We start from the raw sequence: 18,614 nt of genomic DNA on the forward strand, positions 1-18,614 counted from the left end.
TTGCGACTTTTTTGTCGTTGCTACGAACTTAGTGATATATTTGGTAATTAACTTCCTCGAACTCATTAAGGTCGTATGGCCCAACGGATAAGGCGTCTGACTTCGAATCAGAAGATTGCAGGTTCGAATCCTGCTACGATCGAACGAATTATTTTTTTGCTAGTTCGAATTAGCGAAAAAATCGATCTAATTTTCATAGAAGTTGATTTCGAAACCGATTCTCTTTGAACGACTTCGAAGGAATTTGTTTTTGCAAATTATTATCGAAAATCATATTATTCGGAAGAAAATTTTTTTTGATCTTAATTGAATTATTCTTGAATTTTGATGATTTAGAATTTGTTTTTATTAGGAAATTGATTTTCGATGAGTGGAAAATGTTAAGTTCAAAGTTTAAGAATTGAGAATTTGATTAATTCAATAATGTTGTCGGTTCGTTAATTGTTGCGATCGGAACCTTTATTCACTTTCAACCTGAACATGTTTTGGTAGTTCGAAGATGGTTGAAGATCAAATGAAGTTAGTTCTGTTTCTTGTTGATCTAAAACAGAATCTACAATAAATGTGGCCTCATCTTGAGAGAGAATTTGAAAAGTTTTCTACATTCGAATTTCGCTCGCCGCGAGTTACCAATGGATGGAGCCACTTGCATTTGGAGTTTTGTTTGTTACATTTGGAGAAAAAAAAACAAAAATTTTTCTCTTTTATTTTGGTTAATTTAAATTAATATTTTCTTAATTGCTCTTTGATTTGTCCTGTTTAAACTATTGTTTTTCTTTTGTTTTTAATTAGTTTATTTAAAAATTTATAATGTCTAGTTTAGATGATTTCTTTGCTAAGAATGATGATGATGCCGAAGAGCGTCATCTTCAAATGTTAACTCAACAATTGGTTCAACCTTCACCATCTCGACCACCAAATTCACCACCTACACCACAACAATCTCAATTATCATCTTCATCTTCATCATCTGCAACAGCACCCCAACAACCTCAAACACCTCAGCCACAAACACCACAACCTCAAACACCATTACCAGCACCACAAACACCACAACCCCAACATGTACAATCACCACCGGCTTCACATTTACCCTCTCCCGCTCCACATCAACCACCAATGACACCAATGACTCCAATGACTCCGATTACGCCAAGTTCAACTGATCCTGGAATCGCACCACAATTACAAAATATTGTCTCCACAGTTAATTTAGGTTGTAAATTGGATTTGAAAAAGATTGCTTTACAAGCCAGGAATGCAGAATACAATCCAAAACGATTCGCCGCTGTGATCATGAGAATCAGGGAACCTCGAACAACAGCTCTTATCTTTAGTTCGGGTAAAATGGTCTGTACGGGTGCTAAAAGTGAAGAACAATCTCGACTGGCAGCTCGTAAATACGCTCGTATTGTACAAAAATTAGGCTTCGATGTAAGTTGATCGAAAGGTTCAATGGAAAATGATCGATACAAGAAAAGAGTGAATCTATTGTCACTCCAATCACTTCCATTAGTTGGTTAATTGTTTAATTCTCTTTTTATTTCTATTTCAGGCCAAATTTTTGGATTTTAAAATTCAGAACATGGTGGGTAGTTGCGATGTTAAATTTCCAATTCGTTTAGAGGGTCTCGTCCTTACACACAGTCAGTTCTCTTCCTATGAACCCGAACTATTTCCTGGTTTAATTTACCGAATGGTCAAACCCAGAATTGTCTTACTCATTTTTGTCTCAGGAAAGTTGTATTAACTGGTAAGTTCAAATCGATGTTAATTAGACTCAAAAGGGTTTCTTTGAATATGGAAAATTAATCCAATCACTTAATTTTTTTTCTCTCTTCAGGAGCCAAAGTCAGATCCGAAATTTATGAAGCCTTTGACAATATTTATCCAATTCTCAAGGGATTTAGGAAACAATGAAAAATATTCACCATCCATCAATTAATAACTTTTATCATAATCAAATTAAGTTTATTGATTAATTTTGTATATTTCACTTGATCCTCAGATTTGCTTTATTTATGTAAACATTAATCATCTGGAATCTTATGGATGATTATGTTTACTTCATAACTTTTTTCTCCTTATAAATTTAACTGACAATTAATGTAACACAATCACAATTAATATTCATCTCATCTTGTGAATAAATATGTTACACAGAGAAGAAAGTTTATCAAAATGAATCGATAATATTTAATTGTTATGAATCAACGAGGTTGAATTAATTGTCTTTTTCTCACAAAATTTCACAGAATCAGATTTTGGATTCAATTGTAGAAGATGAAGATTGTGAAAGAGAGGGAAAGAGAGAGAGAGATTCACACAATTCGAGCTAAAAATTGATTTGATTGGAACTTCAGTTTTAATGAGAAGAAACAATCACGAAAGATCGAATAGGTCAATAAATTGAATTTCCATGAATCCATTGAGTATCCATCAGGTTTCAGGATCGGATTAAGATGAAGTCAGCAAAGAAGAAGAAACTTAAGAATTGAGAGGAAGAAGACAAAAGTGAGAGAGAGAAAGAGCGAAAGAGCGAAGAAAATAAAACTTGTTCCATCGATAATTTTTTTCTTATTTACAGTGGAATTTAAATTTGACTTCAACTTGTTTGATTCACTGATTTGGAAACTTGGAATTTTGTCTGGAGTGCAGAATGTTCTGTCTTGGGTAGAATTAACCAATTCTTAGTTCGTCCACAATCAATTTAATTAAGCGAAAAAAATAGTTCCAGCTTAAGGTGTCGAAAGTACATGAATGCTCTTTGCGTATTTTAAAGCGAAATTCTTGTAACTAAGAGTGACTCTTTTTCCAGATAATAAAGAGCGTGGTGACTGGAATTGTATCTCATTTTGAGAGAGAGAGAGAGACTCGGATAAATAATATAATCACAATTTTGATCAACATGGAGGAGGCGAAATGATTGGATAAAGGATAAAAGTTTTCTATCAAAAGTCAATCTTTGGTCGATAGCTAAGCCGCAGCGGTGGATCCTGAGGTAAGAAAAGAACGAAAATATTTTTTAATAACAAATTGAAAGCTAATTTATTAATAAGAATTAAAAAAAAGCTACTAACCTTATATCTCCATCTTGTAACCCATACAAATTTCAGCGTATGATCTTTACCTAAAAGCTCATCATTACATAGAATATCAATCTAAAAGGGAGAGAGAGAGAGAGAGGAAAAGACAAGAGATTAATTTAAATCGTAAATGACCAATACTCTGTTTTAAAACATTATTATAATTACCTCTTTATATTTGTCGAAATTGTTGAAAAGCTTTTTAGCTACGAATTTTTTAAGGTGGGTAACAGTGGCATGAGATGAACATCTAATATATTTCCGTTTCATTTGCTTCAAATTGCAACCATTTTGACTTTCTAAGAGTATATTAACTTGTTCATCTGATCTATGATAATCGCTATTTTCCTCATTGGTATTTGATTCATTTTGATACTTATAAACATCTTTATCATTACTGTTTGAATATGAATTTGAATTAGCCTTGGGATGAGGTAGACCTCTTTTCCGATAGAATTCACGTTCCCTCTTTTGTTCATCTAAATCAGTTGTCAAAGAAAGAAAAAAAAATGGACAAACAGAGTTAAGGAGGAGGAAAAAAAACGCGTTCAAAGAGAAAAGAAAATCAGAATTAGAAGAACACATTAAATCAGTACGGTTGAAATAAAGTATAGAATACTAATAATGTTACCAATTATAGTGAATTAATTTTCCACTTACTTGATTGTAAATTGGGCACCAATTTGTAGACAATATCTTGCATTGTCCGATCATAGGCAATGTAATTTAATGGATGACTTTGATGAATGATGAGATGACATGATGGACAAGTATTCCTTTCCTCTAGATGCTTAACAAGACAGCTTTTACAAACTAGAATAAAACAACAATATGATAATGAAAAAGGTAAAATTATAGTAAATTATATAAAAAGAAGCCGAGAAAAAAGTCTAATTGTCACCAATTAAATGAAAGAAACAAACAAATTACTACTTACATGTGTGAAGGCATTCGGTCACCGTTGTAGCATCTATTAAATAGCCTTTACATATATTACAAGTAATGTGAGGATTGAGATATTTAAGACTAACTAATCTATCGACCATGATTGACGATTGCAGTTATATAACAAAAAGAAAATAATTCTAAATATAAGATGTTACAATTTTGTGGTAAACAAACAAGAAGAAGATTAAACAAACAAAAAAAGGAAATAATCAAAGGCCAGAAAATCCTATTTATCCAAATCACAAAGAGAACTTACGGTGGCTCCACCTTGGGGAGAATATTTTGTTTATGGAAAATTCGAATTTTGAATTTCGCTCGCCGAGGGTTACCCATAGATGGAGCCACTGGCCTGTGTTCTCTTCTGGTTGTGTCAACCTTTTGGTTCTTAATGATTGCACATTTTGATTGTTTATGTTAATTGTGTTTTCTTTTTTCATTTAATTAAATTTTTTTTTTTACTCCTTAATTGTTGTTCGTATTTGGTTTGAAATTGATTTTGTTAGTAATCATGGCAAGTTTAGATGATTTTTTTGCTAAAAAGGATAAAAGTAAAAAGGGTAAGAAAAACAAATTAACCCCAGAAGAATTAGCTAAACAATTAGAGGTTCAAAGTAGTGGTTATCATTCAAAGAAGAAAGATGATGATTATGGTGGACACCGAGGATCTGATTTAATCTCTAATTCAAAATTGTTTGATCAGGTAAACATTTGGATTATCAATTTTGTTCTGTTTTCTATTCTATTAAATTGTTAACCACCTGTGAATTATCTTGCTACTTTTACTCTTCCTCCCACATTCTCTCTATCACATCCCATTTCATGTCAGCTCTTTTTTTCTCTTCTGATTTTTCTGATTTTCTTTTTTTGCCATCTTTCTCTCAATTATTATCTGTCTACGCTATTAGAATGATGAAGAATGGAAAGACTTTGAAGATGATAGAGAAAAAGATTATCGTGGTTTAAAAATTGTCTCTCTTAATCTCAGGTTAGTATTGGGCATTCAAGGGTTAAGTTAACTTCCATCTATCTTTGTTGACGAATTAATTTGTAATCTTGCATTTTTTCTTGTCTAATTGAATTTATTTAGAGGCAAAGAAGAAGAAATGTTGGAAAAACAACGAGTTGCACAGGAGAAAATTGCTGAAAAATCTAGAGATGATTCGGGCCCATGGAATAAACATGCTGAAGGTCCTGCACCAGTAACCGAAGAACCAAAACCTGAACCCAAGCCTGAGATTGAAAAGGAAGATGTGGCAAGCAAAGAATCTAAAAGCGATTTAGGAGGTGGAATTGGAAAAAGTCGATATCTCCCACCAGCTCTTAGAAATACATCGAGTAGCTCTGGTGATAATACAATTAAACCCACTACAATGGCCGCTGCAGTTAGAAAATTACCCAAAGGTTCACTTCCAAAAATTGATGATGCCCAAGATTTTCCATCTCTATCAATTGTTGATTGATAAGCGATTAGCAAGCAAAAGAGTTACTAGATAATCAGAAAATTAACGGAAAACATGAGGTAACACATCAGCTGTTACCAATAAATTTCTCAAGGAAATAAGCGCCTTCTTTAAAATAAATTGCCAATTGAATTTAATTACCTAAAAGTAATTCCAATCTACAATTTATATAATCAACAATCAACAAATTTTCTAAACATAAATTGATAGTTATAAACAATTTTCACCAAGAAAACAAAAGACAATTATAATCATAACCTGATGATTGAAGTTTATATAAATAATGTACTGAAAAGTAATTGGCAAAGTGCAATGATTAAAATACCAACAATCAAACGAAATTTGTAAAGTTGGATTGGAAAATTTTAAACGAAACTAAATCACGATCGTTGATTAACTCAAATTATTAACTATCGGAATGAGTATAATTTCAAAGGATTTTGCGAATAATAAAATTTTATTAACTCAACATTGATACAGTTACAGTTGATTGGGGTAAACCTAATTAGCAGTAAAATAACAATTAGTTTTGGAAAATTAAAAAAGGAAAACAATAAACTAGGGTAACAATTAACTCTACATTATTATTAACTCTTTGGTGTTGATTATGTTTACGGATTAAGAGGATTCACTTTCTGTTGGTTGTTGATTGTGGTTCAGATCAATTGGGTCGATTGAGTTGATTAAGTTGATCGAGTTGATTGTGTTGATTAACCAATTATCCATGTTTCTTTGGTGGAGGTGATTTTTTTGGCGGTGGTGACTTTTTACCAGCGGCGAGGACTTGATTGGTTCCAATCGAAGCCAAAACAGTAAAAATTACGACCAAAATCATTGACAATTTCATATTGATTAGTTGATTGTTTTCACGATTAACTTGATTTACTTTGTTAACTTGCTGATTGTTGATTGTTGATTGTTGATTGTTGATTGTTACAATTGAACTTGTTGAATGATAACTTTTGACATGAAACTATCAACTATTTATACTAAAAATATTCACTATTAATTGAAGGTTAATTGTTACAAATTGTTGTAACTTAATCACTTGTTTTCTCATTAATTCTGTAATCATCTTAATTTGTGAGTTATTGAATTTTTCTGATTGTCTTAAAGACCGGAAAATGATTAAATTAATTTGAAATGATTTAATTCTCATTTTGTTGATTAAATTATTTTGTACCAATTGTTTCCAATGCTCACAAACAATTAGATTTACACTCAAATCAATCAATCAATCACAATGTCATTGTTGACAATATTTCAATAATCAATATATTATTTAATGATTATTGCAATATTTTAACCATAAAATAATCAAAACACTTAGTTAAATTTGATCTACAATTAGTTTCAGGATCAAATCATATTGTACCGATTTCATTATAACAATTAACTACAACAAAACAACAATTTCATTGAGAAAACTTTTTCCATCACAATTTAATGATTTTAATGTTTAATGGACCAAGAAATGAACAATATTTGAAATGAATTAGTAATTAATGCAAAAATTATCAACAATGCCCATATAATATGAAAGGGTTACAACAATTAATTTAAATTTTCTAAATCAGTTCCAATACATAATTGATTGTTCTCATTTCCACTTAATAACAGCAATTAAAGCAAGATGATCAGATGGGAAAACAGAGCTTGGAATTGCTATTTGCTTAGATACTTGATCACGAGATGGTAAAGGTACAATTGATTCTAATTGAATTAACTGATTGTCAAAGAAAATATAATCTAAACATCCAACATAATTTTGAGTGTAATTAGTAAATTCTGGTGTCCCATAGGCACTGGTTAATTGTAATGAATGTTTAACTTCAACTCCTTCAATTGCTTCATCAGGAACTATTAAGACAATGGGACAGAAACAACAAATTAACCAACAATATTGAAATTAAGAAAACATAAACTAATCACCACAATTAAATTAATACAAACCACTTTTCCAATCAACATAATCAGAACCAATGTAACCATTAGTGAACAATTTATAAACACCATTAGCAGGATCACTATTAAAATCACCGGTGAAAATTGGTGAAATTTTCAGATGAGGAAACTGAAAAGAGATAATTGTTACAATTAGAATCTATTTAGGAAAATGATTAGTTAACTAATTACTTTGACCGAATAATCTTGTAATAGTTTCTCCACATGAACAATTATAATTGATCCTTGGAGAAGTCTAATATGATCAGAATCAGGATTAGAATAGAGATGAGTGTTAATCACTAGTAATCCTTTTCCAGGAGAGTTAATTGTTTCCAATAAAACGTATTGAACGATTGTATTTCTATCAATCAATCGTTCGTGTAATTTTTGATTACATTTAACGGCCTGAGAAAATTTGGTTAAATTGTCATCGGTTAAACATAATTCGGTTAAATCGTGATCACAATGGTCCAAAAGTTTAAATTTATCTCGAGAATAAAAAATGGCGACACCTTCGGGAACTTTAATTTCTCGGCCTGATTTTCGAGTGAAAAATCCTTCCATTGAATTGAATTTACTGAATATTTCAATTAACTCATAATCAAAAAATTTTCTATCAACTTCCTGGAGACAAATGATATCACCATTATAACCAATTAACTCTTTGATTAGTAATGGTTTTCGATAATTAAAGTTCAAATATTCAATTGGACAATAAGGGAAAATTTCTGTTGGTGTTGTTTTCATGCGAGTATAATAATCAGCGAGTAAATTGTATGTGATTATCCTGATTGATTCAGAATCTGTTCGGGTTGAGGTTAATTTTTGTCTCTCCATAAACGGACAATCAACTGGACCACAATTAACGACATCATCTGATACACATGACCCCTCTAAACCTGCTAATCGGGTGTCCTTAGGTGTTATCTTGACCATTAAATGATGACCAATGTCCTCGTTTTTCACATGGTAAATGAAACCAGTTGAAATTAATTCCTTGGCGATTTCATCATTATCCTCAATTGTTGCTGCTTGTCGCTTTTTGGAATCACAATTAGACCTAAGAAAGAGCAAAAGAACACAAAATTGAGCAATTAACTTTTCCAATACATTGAAGAATTAATTTTTCTACTCACTTTGATTTAAATCTATACCAAGAGTAATCACAATCGTTAATTGTTGCGTTTACAAAGTAAATCACTGGATAAACGATATAACCAGTTAGAAGGCAATTTGACAATTTTACCGATTCAACCATTGGACTATTAAGTAAAACCTTATAGTTGGAATCACCGATAATTAGAATTGAATTGTCTTTCCATGCTTGAGAATGAGGTGTATTCAGATCAATTGTTTGACCATCGACAATTAATTTAATCTCCAATAACTTTTTCTGATTGTCTTGTTTACTTTCATCAATCAGTTGATTTGATCCATTTTTCTGTTTGGTCCATTTAGTTTTCTTGGTAATCGGATTAACAAATCTTTCTAGATTAAGACGTAATCTAGAAAAAGCGACAGCTAATGATTCATTTTTATCACGATTAAGTGAAAAAATTTTCTCATTTAAATTGTGACAATAAGTGAATCTTAATGACATTTTATCACAATCAGGTTCCATTGAAAGCAGAGCTGTTCCTTGAGAGGAACAAGTTGAATCACAATTAACAAGAGAAGACATAATTCTAGAATTAACAATTAAACCTAAACTACGATTAGATAAACAACGAAAAATAGTCCTCATCAAATCAACTAGATTACAATTAAATTACCAATTTGTTCACAATTCGAGAGTCACAACAATTAACCAAAACACAAACAGAATCAAAACATGAGGCAACTAATCAGCTGACAACAATTTCCATTTCATTAATATTCACCAAAGAAGCGCTTTCTTCAAATTGGAATAACAATTAGATTTAATTGTTGCGAACTTTTTTTTCACCGATAATTTGATCAACAGTAATCAAGATGATGAATATTTTTCAATTGCTCTCCTCAAGTGGAAATACCTGATTTCTTTGGTAAAGAAATGAAAAGATTTATTCTGTAAATTATTCAAAGAAAATGAATTAACAACACAATTAACTTTACACAACAACAATCAACTAACAATCAGTAACAATTTACAGTTAATCAATGGATTGAAATTTTCAGAATCAATTGCCTGAGAGTTGGGAAAGTTTCCCGTTTATGATTATTGTTATTATCCCGATGAATACAGTTGAATGAATTATGAAGAGAAATGTTAATTGTAAATGAAAAAGTGAAGTTATTAAATTGTTTTCCAATAGCAATCAAATCAAGTTTCAACAAATTACAACAATTTAATCGTAATTCTAGATTTGAAAGGTTCAATGTTGGTTTACGGAAGGAAAAAAGTTCTAAGACTAATTGTCGATTTCTGTTTGATTAGGACTCAAATAAAACTCGACAAATTGTGATTAACATTAAGATGGAACTAATTAGTTGATTGTTCATCTCACAATGAACCTAATGGTTAAATTGATTGTTTGATTTAACTGTTAAAAAGGAAGATGAACGAAAGATAATCAAAGTGAGAGTTAATTGTTTACATGAATGGAGAAAGACAAATGATTAGTGTTTCTGACGTACGATTTTCATGGAAGAAAAGAAAGAGAAAAAAGAAAGAGGATAATGATAGTGGATGAAGATGAAGATGAAGATGATGATTAAGATGATAAGAAAGTGAGAGTGGGATGGATTTAAATTGTGGTTCAACTCCAAGGTTAACTAGTTAAATTCAGATTTGGTTGAATTTTAGTCTCGATAATTTTTGTTTCCTTATTCAAATCATCCATGTAATTTATTACCTTCCATTATTATCATCATCTCTCTGTCTAATATTGATAGAAAGAGTAAATTTCGAGTTTATCATCTCCTCTCCCTCTCTCTCTCTCACTCACAGGTAATTTCCACCTTTTTCCTATTCTCACTCTCGTTTTCAGATACAATCAGTTGATTGTGATCATCATCGGTTTTACGTTCAGTTAACTCACAAATTTACAACAAGTGACAACGAGATTGATATTGAAAAGCTAGAATAAAAAACTTAATCAATTGTGTAATAATAGTTAATTGTAATAGATTCAGACTTTGATTACCTTTGATGATGTGTAATTAAGCTAATTGTGAACGATTTCGACACGAGAAAAGTGACCTTTATCCATTGTGAAGTCAAGAAACTTAGTGAGAAACTTTTTTTACAAAGAAATGTTAACTTTTGATGAAACCATTTCAACATTACAATCAAGTTTCCAAACAATTTACGGTTTAATTGTCGGATTTATGGCAGTTTTAAGTGATTTAAAGGAAGGTAAACAAATCATCACCTCACCTGATTTACCATCAAGCTCAACTCAACAATCATCATCATCATCATCATCATCGGCAACAGTTGATCAACAAATTGCATCAACATCATCATCCCCAATTCTGGGAAATGAGGATCAATCAGATGATTGTGACCTTAATTGTTACGTTGACACGGACAATGAAAAGGGTCGAGTCGTAATTATATTGAAAAACGTTTTGGCTCTTTGGCATTTGGTAGTTAATTTACTTTACCTGGTTAAAAGGGCTGTGGCTGTTAAGGTTCACATAGCGGATCCGGAAAAGATTGTAATTAATCCTGAGAGAGTGAAAAAATTAACTTATAGATTTCACAATAAGTTTCTCAAATAATTAAACACTCGCAACAATCAATGGTTAACCTAACGAGCTTAATTAATCATCATTTGTAATCACCTTTTTTCTGTCCATATCAGATTTTCAATTGATCAATTAATCAATTATCAGGAAGATCAATTAATATATAACAATAAATGTTTCATACTTTCAATGGCAACAACAATTAATCATACAAAATTAAACAACAACCGCTAATTGTGATTAAATTAACTAATTGTGATACACTCATAAACTCACAACGGGAATAGCAATTTATTTTTTTGGTTTGTGTTTTATTTTCTCAGGTTAATTGTAACAATTTAATGAAAATATCTCAATTGTTTAGAGCAATTTAAACAACTTGATGATAATTAACTAATTGTGTTTAACTTTCACTTATTATAAGAAACAACAATTTATTTTATTATGTATAAATTATCACAATCATCTGATTAAAATAAATATCATTTACAATTAAATTAAAAATTGTTCAATTTAATTCAATTCTTACATTGAAAATTGATTAACTGTTAATTACTTAATTACCTACCACTACAGTTAGATTGTATTATTTAGTTAATTGTGTGTTGAATGTTAACTTTGATTCCGATTGATTGATTGGTTTAATTTGTTTCATCAACAAAGTTAATCAAAACAATAACAACTCAATTAATATTAACAATTAAAATCTGATACTTGATTAACAATTGTAACTCAAATGAATCAAATTATAAATCATTATTTAATTTTCTGACAATCATTAGCCAATAATTATGATACATATTCATTTAATTGCTATATTTAACTAACCTTTTGGAATAAAATATCATAAGCAATTTAGATTAAATCATTTACATTGATCGTCATGCTAATCACAATTTAAATCTAATCAAGTTGATTGAATATGAAATGTTTACGCTTGAAATAATTGTAATTGGATACAATTGATTAAAGATTTGATATCAGTGATATTTAATTGTTGTTGAACATTGATTACAGTTTATTGGGATAAATGAGAGTAAATCTAATTAGCGGAAATTCAAGTGACAATTAGTTTTGGAAAAATTAAAAAAAAAGGAAAACAATAAACTAGGGTAACAATTAACTCTACATTATTATTAACTCTTTGGTATTGATTATGTTTACGGATTAAGAGGATTCACTTTCTGTTGGTTGTTGATTGTGGTTCAGATCAATTGGGTCGATTGAGTTGATTAAGTTGATCGAGTTGATTGTGTTGATTAACCAATTATCCATGTTTCTTTGGTGGAGGTGATTTTTTTGGCGGTGGTGACTTTTTACCAGCGGCGAGGACTTGATTGGTTCCAATCGAAGCCAAAACAGTAAAAATTACGACCAAAATCATTGAAAATTTCATATTGATTAGTTGATTGTTTTCACGATTAACTTGATTTAATTTGTTAACTTTTAACTTTTAACTTGCTGATTGTTGATTGTTACAATTGAACTTGTTGAATGATAACTTTTGACATGAAACTATCAACTATTTATACTAAAAATATTCACTATTAATTGAAGGTTAATTGTTACAAATTGTTGTAACTTAATCACTTGTTTTCTCATTAATTCTGTAATCATCTTAATTTGTGAGTTATTGAATTTTTCTGATTGTCTTAAAGACCGGAAAATGATTAAATTAATTTGAAATGATTTAATTTTCATTTTGTTGATTAAATTATTTTGTACCAATTGTTTCCAATGCTCACAAACAATTAGATTTACACTCAAATCAATCAATCAATCACAATGTCATTGTTGACAATATTTCAATAATCAATATATTATTTAATGATTATTGTAATAGTTTATGAACCAAGTAGTTAATTAATTGATTACTTAATTTAGTTTATTATCGTAATGTTATTGAAATTATGCATTTAATTGCAAATTGAAATTTAACCACAATCGCCCAACTGCAATTAGTTTGTAATTATTTTGGTTAATCAATGAAACATGAAGTTATGTCTTAATTATTTGTTAATCTAATCACGAAAATTTAATTGCAAATACAACAACATAGACAATCAAACATAATCAAATAATTTAACAAGATTCATCATTAATCAACTGAAACACTGCTAATAATTTAACACCCAATTGTTATTTAATCATTCATTGATCACAATTAACTGATTTTATATACATTTATTGTGAAATTTACAGCTAATCAACCTTAGTAAATTTTATATAAAGAAAACTAATCAACTAATTGTTGGCAAGCAATTAGTGAGTTAAAACTTTTGGCGCGAAAAGATGAGTTAATTGTTTCAATAGTCATTCTCTTTAAACAATGTTAACAACAATTAAAAATGAAAATCATCATTTAAATTTCAATGACATTAAATTATCGGAAAAAAAATAATTAATTGTAAACTTCCTGAGGGCAAATGATGAATAGTCATTAGGAAATTTAAATTAACTAAAATATCAATCATTATGATAACATTGATAAAGTCCTTCAACAATTTAAGTAATTTGATTAATAATTAGCTGATTGTGATCAAATTTCTCAATACTATTAACCAAATGATTGAATAAACTAATTTGGTAGTTGATCAACAATCGATCAACTCTTAATAACTTTGTATCTCCACAATCTCAACTTGATTGTAAACAAAAATTTCATTCTTGTTTTCAATGTTTACAAAATGACCTTCCAAGGTCAACTAAGGTATTAAAGAGTTAAAAATAAATTCTCTTAATCATCAAGTTAATCATGATTATCTCCCATGATTATGTGAATTAGTAATAGCTATTAACAGGAAAATCCCTAATGGACCTTGAAACTGACCAATCTAAAGCATATGAATAACCAGAAAAAGCTGTAAACAGTAAGGTAAATGTATTGTAATCAACAGCAATCAAATTAAATTACTTCCAGAGGAACCAATGAACAATTTAAATCAACTATTAATAAATTGTACCAGAAAATCAGTAATTTAAATAACCATAAGTGTAATGGTTAAGTTTGTTGGTGTTGATTAATAAGTAGCAATTTAGTGATAACTTATTTATTAATATTTTCTTACTCCATTCAACAATTAACACGAGTTGGTTAACTATTTTACTTTATAATCATCAAAATAAATTGTGATTAACTTTTACTTTGTTCATCATCAACGGGTCCATGTTAATTGTCATGAAGAGGATGATAATGCTCATCATGATAAATCACATGAACTAATCATATAGCAACAATTTACTGATTGTCTCATCATTGTAAAGGTATTATTATTATTACACAAACTATTATGTATTTAAATTGATTGTTATTATATGATTATCATTACCTATCAATCAAAATTAAATTATAATCACTACTAATATAATACATTTGAGTTAACAGTCAATCTGTAAATCTCATAGATTATGAATTAAATTGATTATAAACAAGAGGGCAAAAGTAAAAGATATAATTTAATTAATTTCCTTGTAATCATGAGTCTTAATTGTTGTTGTGGGTTTTTTATATTTCTTGAAATGATCGTCAGAAATGTTTATCATCATGATTATCATGTTTGTTTACTCAAAATTTACACAGAAATTTCTTATATATATATTATTAGTTATAAGATTTTCACAATTAACCCCTCAGGCGATAAATCAAGTTTCCATTCATAGTTAATCATTTTCTACTTTGTTAACCTTACGACTATTAATAGTGTCTATCTAACTATTACATGGAGATGACATTTATGAACCTAATTCTGTCTGCTGATTACTTGATTGTCAACTGATTCAGTTTGATTTTAAAAGTTGAATTATCATCATGATTGTTGTAATTATCAAAACGATTACCATTTTGTTTTCTTGGGATTGCCCGTAACTCTGACGTTACTTAAATTGTCACTGACGTTGAAATTACCTTGATCATGTAATCATAGTAATCAAATTAAAATTGATATATGATTCAGTTGGCTTAATTGTAGTGTTTTATTTTTCGATAATTCTTTGATTTATTCAACCAAATTAGTGATAATCTTTCTTAATTCCTCATGGATACTCTTGGATTACTTTCTAACTCTTAATTAGCTTTCATTTAAAAGTTACGAAATTAATTCTCTTTCAAAGTGATTGATTAACTTTTTTTGGATATTTTCTTATTCTAACGATTTAAGAAGTTACGAAACTGATATAGTTAAGCTCAGATATAAAGTTCTATCGAAGTTCAAAACTTTTCTTCTTGTCTCAAATAATAGTTAGTTCTTAGATCATTACAACAATATCGATGGAGGTTAAAGGTTATCCAGTAATGATAAAGATCATCACTTGGAACAAAACAAACCTTTGGTCAAGAATATTTTCAGGGCCTTCGAATGGTTCAAACTATGCTAATGATCAACAATGTAAGTCTGTTGGTTGTTTTGTAAGTAAATTGAATCAAATTAACGAAAACAATTTAAACTTGAATAAACAATTAGATCTTGAGATTTGTGGCTCCATCTAGTGAGAGAAAATCAAACATATAAACTAAAGTTTTTCGTCGATTTTGATTTAATCATATTAATTGTAAAATTTTCTCAATCATGGTTGAACACAATTAAGATTATATTTCAATGAGAGGAAAAGTCGACATTAACTTAAACTAACAGAGTATCAAATTGGTGATTTGACTCAATTGTTGAGCCTTTTTGATTATTGATTATTTAGAAATCATAAATAGTTGATTAAATTTGATTAAAAAAGTTTTAGTTGACAATTTCTTCATTGATTAAAGATTATCAATTGATTAGAAAAACTAATTATACTTGAACATTGAACAAAAATACACTCGAAGTGAAACTATTATTATTTATAAATGATCATTGGTATACTTTAGTTTACCTGTAATTGTATTTGTCATTTCAATTGGTTGATCATTAATATTGTCGACAAATAAACAACTGAATCAGCAAATCAGGTTGATTGGTTAAAGCTCATCAATAAATTAATCACTATTATCAAAGATTTATTAGGATTTAATGTGAAATAAGATTAAATCTAATCAGCTAAATATAAAGATTATTGATCATCATGATTATGATTTTGATCAACTCACAATCAACCAAACCCACTAGAAAACAATAATAAGATTTATATCAAAATCAATTTGTGATATCAAGTGAAAAAACTGATGATTCAATCACCTTTGGTCATTTTAACTGGACATTCAAGGTCAATTTGATGATTGAATCAAAAAAAAAAAATTATTAATTTTTCCCTCTCTAATTGTATCACATTTAACTTAGATTGTAATTGTATCTCAACAACAATCAAAAGTTAATATTGATTGAGTTTTTTTTTGTTGTTGTCACGAAAAAAATAATAATCAATGATTTCCGATTGAATTAATTTCACCTTACACTCTTAACTTAATCGTATTTAATTACTCATTAAGTGTAGGATACTCACACCTTTCAATGTTAATTAAATTGAGATAAAAAGGTAAACAAAACAATCATGTCCACCCACAACTGACCAATTATGTGTTAGGAAAATTGCTGTTCTTGGGTCAAGATGATTAAAAAATGATAGCAATTAGAGTTAATTTTCCTGTACATTGTCACTCAACAATCAAAACAACAACAATAACAACAACAGCTAAATGGACATTGAAGATTACACTTGACCCTTTTAGTTCAATGGTCAAGCAAGTTGATCAACAATATAAACAATACGAAACTCAAACTGACGAGTTAATTGTTATAAGCACAATCATCAAGATGATCACTGATTAGATGAAATAATTAAATCCTTTAATAACCTTACTCTTAATCCAAAAAAGTGAAAACTTTTTTTTTCACTTTACAACAAGGAAAAAACTGATTGATGATTTAAACTAATTATCAACTTTAATCAACCCTTTAATTACTTCCGGAAGTAGCGGTTAATACTTCCGCTTCCCTTTAAATAGTCCCAACATCCTCTTCCAGTTTAATTGATTGGATTTTCCAACCCACTCTCTTACCCATTCAATTATCACCACCAATCAACCAAATGATATCACAACGGAAACGGAAAAGACAAAAAATTTTGACCAAAAAAAAAAGTCCACTCAAGATTCAAGGATTCAATTACATTGATTTACTTTTTGAATAACAATTAACTAGTCACTTTTGATTCCATAAGTGTAAATAATATCATCATTAATCTCCTACCGGGATTAATTAAATAATAGTAAATCTCAACAATTAACACCCAAAGGTTGATTATCACAAACAGCAAGAGCTCAGGTTGAAAGGTTTTCACTAATCTCTTGATTATTGATACTTGATGGTGATTATATCAAATAGTAAATTGTGTCTAAATGATTACGTTGATTGTTTTCATACAATTACTTTAAATAAGGTAACAATTAAGTAATTGAACCGATTAAACATGAAATTGTGATTGGTCAAGGTTGATTAAAATGGACAAATATTGATCAACAATTAGAGATACTTACATAGGTTTAACATTATATATTTTTGGAATGACCATCAAATCATTACAATTAATTGTATTGATGATTATGATTAACTTTCCAGTTGATGCAACAATTTAAATCGTCAATGATAATAGTCAATTTATAATCTAATTGAATTTTATCAATGACAGAAAAAAATTGAAACTTTTTTTTTCTGTTACGATAAAAAATATTAACTGATTTACCTTTTAAAAATAAAATCCCAATGACAATCAATGAATTAACTTAATTCAGTTGTATAATCAATTAAAATAAATATTTCCAAACATCGATAATAATAAAGTTTCATTGATTAATTTACTGATTGAATAATATACTGACATGAATGAAACATGAAATAGTTAAAGTGATTATTATTTTTTCATAATAATTACCAATGAAAATGTTACTGGAATAGGAAATAAATGATTTACCTGTTCAAGTTTTACCTGGTTAACTCCCAGTCAACTGGGAATTAGATTAAGTAGATAATCAAAAGGAGCAAAAAAAAGGTAAGATGACAAAATTAAAGGTAAACTTGTTGATTAAGATCAAGGACATGATACATAATTTATGTTCAACTGATTGTACTTGTATTTATATTCAACCTACAGTAGGTTAATTTGGGTTGAGCCTGAAAGTTATCATCATGTTGATGGTGATGATGATGATGTTACCTGTAATTCACAGAGACATTAGTTGTTATTTCTGCTCTAAATGTTATTTACCTGTACACATTTACCATTTGCAATCATTTTTCATCCTCATCATCATCACAATCATTACAATTATTTTTTTTTCTAGGTTATTCTCTAGTATTTATATTAACCTTTTTCACCTTTTTTCCCTGGATTTCTTTGGGTTATTAGATTGATATTATAACCGTATTTGTATTTACCTGTTTCCTGTGTTGCTTATTATTTACCTGTGTGTGTGTTTAATGAAATGTTGTGAATGATTATTTGAATGAGGAAAACAAATGAGATGGAAACAGAAAAATATTCAATTTCAGCAATTTGAGATTTAATTTGTTACCAT

General features: G+C 29.1%; 4 protein-coding genes and 1 non-coding gene across 5 annotated transcripts; 3 read left to right on the plus strand and 2 right to left on the minus strand.

Annotated features, from left to right (window-relative positions):
• The first annotated feature begins 69 nt into the window (after positions 1-69).
• Positions 70-142, plus strand: Trnar-ucg (transfer RNA arginine (anticodon UCG)). The gene has a single exon. It is a non-coding gene; the product is annotated as a tRNA-Arg (tRNA).
• Positions 143-683: 541 nt separating this feature from the next.
• LOC128388370 (TATA-box-binding protein-like) lies at positions 684-2,171 on the plus strand. The gene is given in 4 exon segments (XM_053347760.1): positions 684-1,434; positions 1,556-1,730; positions 1,733-1,753; positions 1,844-2,171. Coding segments are annotated over 4 exon segments (897 nt in total). The 5' UTR covers positions 684-810; the 3' UTR covers positions 1,921-2,171.
• Position 2,172: 1 nt separating this feature from the next.
• Positions 2,173-4,247, minus strand: LOC128388371 (polycomb group RING finger protein 3-like). Its single transcript, XM_053347761.1, has 5 exons — positions 4,024-4,247; positions 3,747-3,899; positions 3,255-3,565; positions 3,081-3,161; positions 2,173-2,996 (listed from the first exon to the last, which is right to left on the minus strand). Exons 1-5 carry the CDS (start codon positions 4,130-4,132, stop codon positions 2,952-2,954), a joined length of 699 nt encoding a protein of 232 aa, XP_053203736.1. The 5' UTR covers positions 4,133-4,247; the 3' UTR covers positions 2,173-2,951.
• Positions 4,248-4,417: 170 nt separating this feature from the next.
• Positions 4,418-5,641, plus strand: LOC128388372 (protein CDV3 homolog). Its single transcript, XM_053347762.1, has 3 exons — positions 4,418-4,734; positions 4,940-5,019; positions 5,122-5,641. Exons 1-3 carry the CDS (start codon positions 4,543-4,545, stop codon positions 5,492-5,494), a joined length of 645 nt encoding a protein of 214 aa, XP_053203737.1. The 5' UTR covers positions 4,418-4,542; the 3' UTR covers positions 5,495-5,641.
• Positions 5,642-6,907: 1,266 nt separating this feature from the next.
• Positions 6,908-9,295, minus strand: LOC128388369 (2',5'-phosphodiesterase 12-like). The gene is made up of 4 exons (XM_053347759.1): positions 8,578-9,295; positions 7,631-8,501; positions 7,448-7,568; positions 6,908-7,354 (listed from the first exon to the last, which is right to left on the minus strand). Exons 1-4 carry the CDS (start codon positions 9,183-9,185, stop codon positions 7,095-7,097), a joined length of 1,860 nt encoding a protein of 619 aa, XP_053203734.1. The 5' UTR covers positions 9,186-9,295; the 3' UTR covers positions 6,908-7,094.
• Positions 9,296-18,614: the final 9,319 nt, after the last annotated feature.

The sequence above is a fragment of the Panonychus citri genome, unplaced genomic scaffold (genome assembly GCF_014898815.1).
Source record: "Panonychus citri isolate SS breed McGregor unplaced genomic scaffold, ASM1489881v1 Contig00097, whole genome shotgun sequence".
Taxonomy (NCBI): Eukaryota; Metazoa; Arthropoda; class Arachnida; order Trombidiformes; family Tetranychidae; genus Panonychus; species Panonychus citri.